We start from the raw sequence: 12,420 nt of genomic DNA on the forward strand, positions 1-12,420 counted from the left end.
GTTCCCTGCATTTTCCACCACAGACTCAATCCACGTCCGGACCGGGGTCAAACAGGGCTGCGTCATCGCCCCAACCCTCTTCTCAATCTTTCTCGCTGCCATGCTGCACCTTACAGTCAACAAGCTCCCTGCTGGAGTGGAACTAAACTACAGAACCAGTGGGAAGCTGTTCAACCTGCGCCGTCTCCAGGCTAGGTCCAAGACCACCCCAACCTCTGTCATCGAGCTACATTACGCGGATGACACCTGCGTCTGCGCACATATAGAGGCTGAACTCCAGGACATAGTCGACGTATTTACTGAGGCGCACGAAAGCATGGGCCTTACGCTAAACATCTGTAAGACAAAGGTCCTCCACCAGCCTGTCCTCACCGCACAGCGCTGCCCCCCAGTCATCAAGATCCACGGTGCGGCCCTGGACACCGTGGACCAATTCCCATATCTCGCGAGCCTCATATCAACAAGAGCAGGCATCGACGATGAGATCCAACACCGCCTCCAGTGCGCCAGTGCAGCCTTCGGCCGCCTGAGGAAAAGAGTGTTTGAAGACCAGGCCCTCAAAACTGCCACCAAGCTCATGGTCTACAGGCTGTAGTAATACCCGCCCTCCTGTATGGCTCAGAGACATGGACCATGTACAGTAGACACCTCAAGTTGCTGGTCACCAACGATGTCTCCGCAAGATCCTACAAATCCCGAGAGGACAGGTGCACCAACATCAATGTCCTCATTCAGGCTAACATCCCCAGCATTGAAGCACTGACCACACTTGATCAACTCCGCTGGGCAGGCTACATAGTTTGCATGCCAGACACGAGACTCCCAAAGCAAGTGCTCTACTTGGAGCTCCTTCACGGCAAATGAGCCCAAAGGTGGGCAGCGGAAACGCTACAAGGACACCCTCAAAGCCTCCCTGATAAAGAGCGACATCCCCACTGATATCTGGCAGTCCCTGGCCCAAGACCGCCCTAAGTGGAGGAAGTGCATCCGAGAGGGCGCTGAGCACCTTGAGTTTCAACGCCGAGAGCATGCAGAAATCAAGCGCAGGCAGAGGAAAGATTGTGCGGCAAACCAGTCCCACCCACCCCTTCCCTCAACGACTATCTATCCCATCTGTGACAGAGTCTGTGGCTCTCGCATTGGACTGTTCAACCACCAAAGAACTCACTTCAGGAGTGGAAGCAAGTCTTCCTCGATTCCGGGAGTCGGCCTATGATGATGATACAAATCAGTTTCCCAGCTTTGCATATTTTTGTGATTGGGCTCAGTTATAAACTGGCTCCGAGTTAAATTAAGCTAACTTAATAGTGGGATTCTTGTTATTCATTCCTTTTTGGTCATGGGTTTGACGTCAGCTCAAGCTAAAAGAAACTCTCTCCCTCCATCAACAAAAAGAGTACGAGCAAAATAACCCACACCAGTTTCAAACTGGTTCCTGGTGGGTACAAGCCTACAGCACAAGACAACCCACAATTGGGAAATTTCACTCAAAGAGGCTTGAAGGATAGCTGCTGTGGTAGATACTATTCTTCAGAAGTTGGGACAATGTAGCAAGCTTTACTCTACATCTAACCCGTGCTATAACTGACCAAGGATGCTGACTCTGGATGCAACGAGAAAGGAAAACAAAAACATATTCTATTGCTCAGCACCAACTTCTCATCATGACGTGTCAAACTGTTAAATGCAACTAAGTCGACTACATCGAGTTTTAATGATAGATGTTGGAAAAACTACAAAATAAAACAGATTATCCCCCAACCCTGCCAAAAACAACAATGGCTAACTCCTGTATTTTGCAGAACCATCGTAATCTTACATTCCACTCAAATCCAGCCACAGCAATTCCTCCAGCTGCCCCAGTGCCAGCCAGTCCAATGAACAGTCCAGAACCTTCGCTGCTGGAAAATAGCGATGCCCCAATCTGTAATGGATAGAAGGAAAAGGGTGAGCAGGGGAGTTATCCCTTAATTAACATAACAAAAAAAACAGATTATCTGGTCATTATCACATTACTGTTTGTGGGAGCTTGCTGTGCGCAAATTGGCTGACGCGTTTCCTACATTACAACAGTGACTACACTCCAAGAGTATTTCATTGCCTGTAAAGCGCTTTGAGACATCCGGTGGTTGTGAAAGGCGCTATATAAATCCAAATCTTTCTTTCTTTATAAGGATTGCTATGTTGGACTTCTCGATGATGATTAATGGATGCCCTCTAAAGACCCAAACCATGCATTGCATTCAGATTGATGAGAATCAGTTCAGAGTTTCTTTTGCAGTCAAAACAGGTCACCATTTAGTAGTAACGGCGGTAAAATCATTATCGTATATTGGGTGACAACTGCCCAAGTACAAGATGTTGACAATAAAAGGAGGACCCATTTAACAATCACAAATTATAACAATTTGCAACAATATGATCCCTATAACATAGAAAAATTGCTCCAGGCACATACTTAACTAACACTTCACAAGTATTTGAGTCATTAATCTACATTTTACTTTGTAAACTTTTAAACATTATTTTCACTCCTCCCACAGTCTCCTCACACCATGCATGCATGAGCAGCAGAGGTGGCCTGAACCGCCGCCAATCCTACTTTGCGGATGTCCGCAGGAAGATGCAGAAGAGGTGAACGGCAGGTGTTTGGTTTTCCTTTACCCTCCCAGATGAATGCTGGTCTTTCCATTTTGTCATGGTTGAGATTGGGGACACATGCGAGAAGTGTTGGCCCTCATTTAACACACAAAGACAGTGCATGCTAAGAGTGTCAACTGTGGCTCAGTGGTAGTACTCTCACCTTGGAGTCGGAAGGTTGTAAGTTCAAGGCCCAGTCCAGAGACTTAAGCACAAAATATGGGCTGCCATTTCAGTGCAGTACTGTTGCACTGTCGGAGGTGCCATCTTTCAACTGAGATGCTAAACCGAGGCCCCATTTGTCCTCTCAGGTAGACGTAAACAAATCCTGTGGCATTATTTCCACGAAAAGCAAGGGAGTTCTCTCTAGTATCCTGGTCAACATTTAGTCCTCAACCATCATCACTATAACAGATCATCTTGTCATTATCTCATTTCTATTTGTGGGACTTTGCTTTGTGCAAGTTTCCTACTTTAGAACAGTGACTACACTTCAAAAGTACTTCGGGACGTCGCGAGGTCATGAAAGGCACTATAGAAATGTAAGTTCCTTCCTGTACACTTAACCACCAAAACCATTGATGTTTGTATTTTGTGCTCAAATTATACATACATTTTGGGTTATTTCCAATATATTTTAAGGGCCAGCATTGGCCATTGGCTCACTGTCTCTAATCCAAATTAAATAGCCCGACATGAAGCTTTACCGTATAAAAGGTATCAGCTTTCATTCCACTAAGAACAGTATTGACATTTCAAAAAATGTTGCTTTGTGTTAATAGCAATTCATAATATTCATTAAGTTACAGGAAGATCTAAAAAAATTGTCATATGATACCGCATCATCTTCGGCAGTCCCTCGAATCGAGGATGACTTGCTTCCACGTCAAAAAGTTCACAGGTGTTTCAACGATGGACCTAAAATTCCAGATGCCGAACTAAATCTTGAAGCGGGGTGGGGGGTGGGGGGTTGGGGGGGGGGGGGGGAAGATGCATGTGCGTGGATTTTTTTAACGTGTGGTGACCGTTGCACATCAGCCACCACACGGGCTTGACAGAACTCAGTCTTAGTCCAGTAGCAGGGATTAATTAAGACGACTGGAGATCAGCTCTGCTGCACGGGCCTAGTGTGCACACATATCACAGTGTGGGCTGGGCATCTGATACACTGAACAGGAGAATGACATTATGCCATTGAAAAATTAAATTGGATGCATCAGAGTAGAAACATAGAAAATAGGAGCAGTAGTAGGCCATTCGGCCCTTCGAGCCTGCACCGCCATTCAATAAGATCATGACTGATCCTCTATCTCAACACCATATTCCCGCTTTTTCCCCATACCCCTTAATGCCTTTTATGTCTAGAGTAGAGCAGGTTCCCATTGAGGTCAGTTAGAGAGAAGGGCTGAACCTATGGTTTGGTTCACCTTTCAAACTAAGTACCCGGTCATCAATTATCAGCTGGCCATGCAGATCTTCAGTTGAAATTATGTAAGTTTTTGTGGGGCATGGTCAAGTCATTTTCCCAAGGTACCTCATCCAGCAGACCAGACAATAATGGTCAAAACACCACTGCTAAGAAGAGACTAAGTTGAGATTCTTTACCTAGCAACCCAACACTCTACTGCCAGAACTTGCATGGCTGCCATCTTGCCCCGAAAGCTGCCAGCTGGTTGGATCAACCATATTTCCAATTTACTGTTTTAACATTTTAAAGGAAAATGGTTTAGTCAATACTTACCGGCCACCAGGCCATATCTCTGCCCGCCAGAAAGTATCCACTGAGTGTGTTCCTGCTCACTCTGCAAGAGGACTGGAAAGAAAGAACATAAGTGGACATTAAGATAGATGGAAATTTCAGCAGATAAGACAAAGAACATTTTGCAACTGTAGCAGCTAATTCATACTGTTCACAAGGACACCCCAGATGTCATTAAGAGCTAAAGAACCTATTTAAAGCTGCAGTGCCTTGGTTCTGTACAATATACACATTGTATTTAATGCCATGTCACACAACAATTTACATTAATTTCACAAGTACTCAGGACAGGTTCTGGGGAAAAAATATTTTGAAGCACAAAAAAGTCATTTAGGGAGGGATATTTTATTAGCACCTTACTAAATACCTTAGTAAAAAACTGCAAACAGTACAAACCATCAAATACACTCCCTCAGTAAATAATGGCTGTATATGCTTCAGATGAGACATTAAATCCAGGCCCTGCCTGCTCTCTCAGTAAAAGATCCCATGGCACTATTTTGAAGAAGTGCAGGGGAGTTCTCCCTTGCGTCCTGGCCAATATTTATCCCTCAACCACCATAACGAGAACAAATTATCTGATCATTATCACATTGTTTTTTGGGAGACCTTGTTGGCGCAAATTGGCTGCTGCATTTCCTACATTACATGCAACTACACTTCAAAAGTACTTCATTGGCTGCAAAACGCTTTGGGTCGTTCTTGGGTTGGGAAAGGCGCTATATGAATGCAAAACTTTCTTCTTTCTTTAACCCAGTCCACAAAGCACAGGCGTTGATTGAGAGCAAATGAAGCAATAGAGGGAGAATGGAAGCCACACCAGCTCTGAACCTCCCAACAGACTCAGGCAGGAACCCTCTCCTATGCCACTTTTAAAGGACAAACTAGCCACATCTTCCAAACTTAATGGGAATACCACACACTGAAGAAACAGAGACCTGGAATGAGACAGCGGGACAAGGAGGGAGAAACTAAGAAACGAGGAGAGAGTGAAGGAGTGAAGGAGTGAATGAGAAAGAGAAAAGGAACTTGGAATTAAACTGGGGTAATGAGAGATAGGGGATGGAGAGAAGGCAAGTGGAAGTGGAGAGAGGGGAAAAAATGCATTGCCTTGGGAGAAAGCGAGTGAACTATGAGAGAGAAATAAAAGGGTATAAAGTAAGTCGTTGAAATCAAGAAATGTTAAAAGGTACATTGATGGGTTAGGATTAAAAATGACTTCCACATGTACTGTGGTTAGTGAGAAGGAGTTAGTCCATTTTACAGTGCATTTTAAGTGAATCTATCAGTAAGAACATTGGGTCCTTCATTGAAACATTTGTGAACTCTTGTGGAAGCAAGTCATCCTCGTTCGAGGGACCGGCTATGATGATGATGATGATGACGACTTTTTCCTGCTCGGGCGTCAAAAGATTGACCACTCTTGAAACAACAAGTGTTTCATGTGTTCATAGATAACCTTTCAACAAATAGAATTCCACAATTCAATCAAATGTTTCCCAGTATGTCCAAATGTAAGATTCGGCAAATGGCATTTGGTCAGACATAATCAACAGAAATACTCGGCGTTTATTGTTGGTGCTTTATCATTTTTATTAGCTTGAATCATTGAAATAAATTGTACCTGTAATAACATCTTTAGAAGTGCTGTACAGATTTACTGTCTACTTTTCACTCTGTAAGTGGTCTGTTGGAAGAGCTCCCTCTGTGGGCTGTATCACTTACTACACCAGAGCATAACTACATAGAATTAATAGCACAGAAACAGGCCATTCAGCCCAATTGGTCTTTGCCGGTGTTTGTGCAGCTCATGAACCTTCTCCCACTTTACTTCATCTAATCCTATCAGTATACCTGTGATCAGTTAACTGATCTCTGCCAATATAGGTACAATTGTCCTCAGCATCTTTGGGGTATGGATTGGATAGGGTTTATGCTCAAGATCATTCCAGTGATATCTGTTGGGAAGTGTATGTGGACACTAGGCAAGGGCAGCATCAGACTTAATTGTGAAGCTCCCTACAGTTGATTAGTTCACTAATGTTCACCATTTAGGTTCACATATGAATGTAGATCACTTGCTCAAGGTACGTTAGGATATATAGGATATACGACACAGAAACTGGCCATTTGGCCCAACCAGTCCATGCCGCTGATTATGCTCCAATTGAGCCTCCTCCTGTCTTTCCTCATCTAAATCGATCAGCATAACCCTCTATTCCCTTCTCCCTCATATGCTTGTCTAGCCGCCCCTTAAATGCATCTATACTGTTCACTTCAACCACTCCGTTATAGCGAGTTCTTCTGAACATCTGTGGAACTATATCCTGGCATGAGGTAGTCAACCCCATTAAGAGATGTGGATGGGAGGGGAAAGATAGTTAGTTACACTCCCAGTATGGCCATTCTCCTGTAGGTCTCTCAATTGAAAATTCCAATTTCTATGGGAACCTGTTAAGGCAATACTCTGGCGATAAGTAAAAACAGAAAATGCTGGAAATCTCAGCAGGTCAGGCAGCATCTGTGGAGAGAAAAACAGAGTTAACATTTCAGGTCGATGACCCTTCATCAGAACTGGAGATAAAGATGTACAATAACCCTGAAGCTGAAGTTTTTGTTAAAAGGAACAAAATCACAATCAGAGCTAGGCTATTTAGGAGTGAAATCAGGAAGCACTGTTTCATACAAATGGTAGAAATGTGGAATTCTCGCTCGCAAAAGGCAGTGGATGCTGAAATTTTCATGGCTGAGATTGACAGATCTTTATTAGCTACACCTATCAAGGGGATATGGATCAAAGGCGGGTAAGTGGAGTTGAGGTACAGATGCGGCAGTGTGTTTGGACATTGGTTCAAGCCAACAGATCCTCCCACGCTAAGTGCCGATATCTACCAGGAAGCCATTGAGGCGAGGAGCCAATGAGTGTCCAGATCACAGGCTGGGACTCGTTAGGCTGCTTTCACCCAATTCCTAGTGGCTGCTTGCAGAACAGCAGTCTGGGATGAGGTCACCCTGTCTGATCACTTGTATAGCTAGGTGTCCTGAAGGAGGAGATAAGCTGGTCATCAGCAGCACCATTAACACAGCACTCGGTGTCAGCTGTGGCTCAGTGGAAGCACTTTCGCCTCTGACGGAAGGTTGTAGGTTCAAGTCCCATACCAGAGACTTGGGAATATAATCCAGACTGACATCGCAGTGCAGTACTGAGGGAGTGCTGCACTGTCAGAGGTACTGTCTTTCAGATGAGACATTAAACTGAGGCTCCGTCTGCTCTGTCAGGCGGATGTTCTCCCAGATGTCTTCCCTCAACCAACATAACTAAAAACAGATTATCTGGTCATTAGCTCTTTGCTGTTTGTGGGACCTTACTGTGCTCAAATTTGTTGTCACATTTCCTACATCACAATAGTGACTACACTTCAAAAGTACTTCCTTGGCTATAAAGCACTTTAGATGTCCTGAGGTCATGAAAAGCACTATATAAATGCAAGGCTTTCTAGTACTCAGAATAAATTTTTTTTTAAATACAAAATAGTGCTGATATCCAAAAATGTTTATTATTCTTCAAACCTGTTTATTTTTGAAAACAGTGCTCCAGAATGTTGTGTTTAAAAAAAAAATAAAAACAGGAATGTTCACAGTCTGTAACCTCACAGCTCACTAAGATCCAATGACTCTTTCATTCACACTGGTGAAACATGCCATTGTGTGAAAATACTGAAATAATGACGGCAGATCTATCAGCAGCTTCAGGGACAGAAGACAAGTTAATGTTTCAGATGTAGGCACCCTTCTTTGGACATCGGCAAAGTAGGATTTACAGCCTTTTCTGCTTTTATTCCATATTTTCTAGTGTCTGTAGTTATGTTTTCTTTTTATGCGAACACAGGAGGGAATGAATACATTAGTCATTCATCGATGTTACACAATTTATAAATACATTTGACAGAGTCAAGTGGGGAGGAGGAGGAACTGTGTGGAACTCATGGAAAATGCTGACTGTAAACATTTAAATTTACTTTCTTCTACTGTTCAGGCTGTCCTAATATCTCCTTACGTGGGTCGGTGTCAAATGTTGTTTGTTATGCTCCTATGAAATGCCTTGAGACATTAAAGGTGCTATACAAAAGCAAATTCATGTTGATGTTGCTCATGAGTTACAGAGCCAACATTTTCGACTAGTTCCACAACAGGCTACTAAATACATTATTCCTTTTCACGAGTTGATTTCCACTCAAGGGTTTTCAAGAGGGCAATGAACTCTGTAGAGAGGTGGCAATTGCTTTGGCGTGCAGCAAGTCTCGAACAGACTATGGGGGTGAAGCTCGTCTTGGGTGATAGCACAAAACGACGATAGCACACTAGAAACAGGGCATTCAGCCCCTCAAGCCTGCTCCCCCATTCAATTAGGCCATGGCTGATCTGTTCCTCAATTCCATTTACCCACCTTTGATCTGTATCCCTTGATACCCATACCTGTCAATCTCAGTCTTGAAAATTTCAATTTACCTCCAGCATCCATCACCTTTTGGGGGAGCGAGTTCCATTAAACTTTGTGTGAAAAAGTGCTTCCTGATTTCCCTCCTAAATCTGCTAGCTCTAATTTTAGGATTATGTCCCCTTGTTCTTGATTCCCCCATCAGAGGAAGTAGTTTCTCTATATCTATCCTATTGAATCTTTTAAAACATCTTGATCAGATCACCCATCAATCTTCTATATTCAATGAATACAAGCCAAGTTTATGCAGCCGGTCCTCATATTTACAATAACTTGTATTTACATAGTGCCTTTAACATAGAAAAACATCCCAAGGCGCTTCACAGGAGCGTTATAAAAACAAAATTTGATACCAAGGCATATAAAGGAGATATTAAGTCAGACGACTAAAAGCTTGGTCAAAGAGCTAGGTTTTAAGGGACGTCTTAAAAGAGGAAAGAGGTAGAGAGGCGGAGAGGTTTAGGGAGGGAATTCCAGAGCTTAGGACCTAGGCAGCTGAAGGCATGGCCACCAATGGTGGAGCGATTAAAATCAGGATGCTCAAGAGGCCAGAATTAGAGGAGTGCAGATATCGTGTTGGGTTGTGGGGCTGGAGGAGATTACAGAGATAGGGATAACCATCTAAGCTCTGCTATCATTCTGACATTACTGCTGACAGCCATGAAACTGTGCCTTGGCATGAGTCAACACCCTTCAAGTTCAGGAAACAAAATGGGAAAGAGAAAACCCAAGTTAACAAATAGACTTTGCTTCTACACAAGGCAGAAACTTGACTATTGAGTTCTGGGGATCCTGCAGGCAGCTACAGTGGCAAAATTTTCCATATATTGGTGATGCAGAAAGACAATTTAAACACATCAGCATAAAAATGAAAAATTAAATGTTCATTTGGTGAATTTTGAATGACTGAAGTTTACTCATCTATTTCCCCTTCTAGTAAAATGCACATTTGATGTCCGGATGGATGGGTTTTAACTAGCCTCGAAATAAATCTACAGCCAGGATTTACACTGCCAGTTCCCTATTCGGTCAATAGCTTTTATAGGACAAAATCAAGTCAGACTGTAGAGATTAGTAAGCAATTACCGAAGAGCCCATAGTTAATAGCAACAGGAAAATAAAGGCAAATACGTACCCATATTCCAACAAACACATTCAGCACAAAATAAACCACGATTACTATAATATCAGAAATGCTGAAGGACTGCGCAGAGATGTAAAAGCCGCGAGTTCCGTTCACCTCCATTGTTTCCCTTGAGCTCGAGTATGATGATTCAAACTTATATTGTACGAACTTTGATTGGCAATGAGGTAACTGATTAACACAGGAAATTGAACATTAATCAAATGTAGCGCATCACCCCAATGAGCCATTGGAGGAGAGGTAGGTGCCATCTATCTGGTAATTGCATGTTTGTTCCCCAATTAAAAAAGCAAACCTTTTAAGCACCATGACAGGAATCCCTGTAAACACACAGAAAAGTGCATCACACCATTACCAACTGGTGTAAGAGTTTGCTTACCAAACTTGATGTGTCAGCTTCCACAGGACTGGCATTAACTATTAACTAGACAAGACTTTCTAAATGCTTTGGCATTGTGCTTATCCTTGCAACTTCTTTTTTAAAAAAGGTTGTCACTCAGTAACAAAATAGAAACTTTCTTTTCCCAGTTGCGATGAAGGTTCTCTACACAAAAGTAACATATCTTCAGGTGGTAACCCACCTGTTGTGTTGTTGACAATACTTTCTGGGGGAGAAATTCGGTCACATCTCTCTTGCGGCGTTAATCCGGGCGGAACGGTAAATTTTGCGCGGGGAAATGGTTGCGTCTCCAGCCGCAAAATTCATCAGCTAGGCCCCGAGTTTGGAGCGAAGCGCTAAGGGAGGCGTTGCACTGCTCTTTTAGGGCATTCAGCTGGCTGAGCAAGTGAAAATCCCGAGCTAAACAGTCAGCCTCGGAGTGACCTAAGAGAGGCCTCAGGGGAGAAATAAATCTGAAAAAACCCTCCAAAAACATTCCCAATAAATAACTCATGCCACAACAACACAAATCACAAAAAAAAAATTACAACCAATCACACTTACCTCAGGTTGACATTATTTACCTCACTGCAGCCGCTACAGCTCAGAACGCCAGCTCCCACAGGCGTTCCCACCAGAGCGCACTACAGGACGCTAATGGTCAGACACGATCCAATTATCGAACTGGTGTCGCAACTAATGTTTCGCGCCCCCTTGAAACCAGCACCGAATGTCCCGGTGGGGCGCTGAAAGCTGCCTGCCTGCCCAGAAGTGCTTACGCCGCCATTGCCACCCCTCCGGGGCACTAACACGGACAGCAGATGACCGAAAATCCAGCCCTCAGTCTTTAGTTCAGATTTCCAGCATGAGTATTTTTTTCATCTCTTGCAAAATAATTAGTACAATACTTATTTCAATAGAAACCTGTAACCTGTCATCACGAGTCAATTATATAAATCCTTCATTTCATTCAACAATATGTAAATTAAAAAATGGCTCAAAATCAGCTTTGGTTTGCTAACATCATTGAACAAGGTTCCCTTTGCTAAATGATCTGCCTGATTTGCTACTCAGCAATACAGATCAAGAGGATCACAGGTTTGACCTCTGGTCTATGCGGAGTTGACAGATCTGATCCCATACAGGGGTGTAGGCATTTACTTGGCCTCAGTATCTTCTATCTAGGAATAGAGAATGTAACAGGGGCCCACGCTAGCAAATGGATGTTAGATGAAATTGAAAATCAGGCTTGCCTCTACCTTCTAGACTTGAGTATCTTATCAATGCTCCCTGTTTAAGCTCACACTGAAGCAAGGTCACTTGGGGAAGTAACAGCTTAAAGGGACATGACATCAATTTGGTGCCAAAAACGATTTGGAACATTGTAATGTTTGAGGCTGTTGGTTCTTCAGGGCGTTCTACCCCCATATTTACAGACTCTTCAGCTGCCCAGTTATTGGCTTGAATTATTGATAGAAAGACCCAGCTTTCTGGCCCTAAAGGAGGGAAGCTCATTCAGGGCATGATACAGGCAATCAAGCACCACCTCCTGCAACACTGCTACTTAATGCAGGAAGAAATTCACTGACCTTACCAGAGCAACCAAGATATCAGGATCCAATCACACCTTGTAACAACATGCTATAGCAAGCATGTTTCCCATTCTCTAGCCACTTTACCATCACTGAACACCATTTACAACTTGTGCAGGATGTACCAAAATGTCCTTCACACCTTCCTTCTTCCCCTATAAATGTTCCTCCACAATCAAACATGTCGGGAAGCCACACATAATCTGCAGTTGATTGTTTCCTGCAGCTGTTGTCATCCCTATTAAGGAATGCTTTGACATCTGGGTTGCATCCCATATAATGACAAATATTTATTGCTTTATAGTAGAGCAGGTAATTAAGACCAAGAACAATAATGAAAAGTAATGAAAATAAATTTTGAAGCAGATATCAGGAAGAACATTTTTTCACATTGAACAACTTCTCCTT

General features: G+C 43.1%; 1 protein-coding gene across 1 annotated transcript in view; it reads right to left on the bottom strand.

The window, feature by feature from the left end:
* The window catches only part of LOC139281135 (sodium/mannose cotransporter SLC5A10-like), a 178,695-nt gene extending 174,245 nt beyond the window's left edge, over window positions 1-4,450 (bottom strand). The window contains exons 1-2 of the mRNA XM_070901109.1: window positions 4,382-4,450; window positions 1,820-1,924 (exon numbers count right to left, since the gene is read on the bottom strand). Coding sequence (XP_070757210.1) covers window positions 1,820-1,924; window positions 4,382-4,396 — 120 coding nt within the window. The 5' untranslated portion in view covers window positions 4,397-4,450. The remainder of the gene's footprint in view (window positions 1-1,819; window positions 1,925-4,381) is intronic.
* Window positions 4,451-12,420: the final 7,970 nt, after the last annotated feature.

This window comes from Pristiophorus japonicus, chromosome 15, assembly GCF_044704955.1.
Source record: "Pristiophorus japonicus isolate sPriJap1 chromosome 15, sPriJap1.hap1, whole genome shotgun sequence".
Classification (NCBI taxonomy): Eukaryota; Metazoa; Chordata; class Chondrichthyes; family Pristiophoridae; genus Pristiophorus; species Pristiophorus japonicus.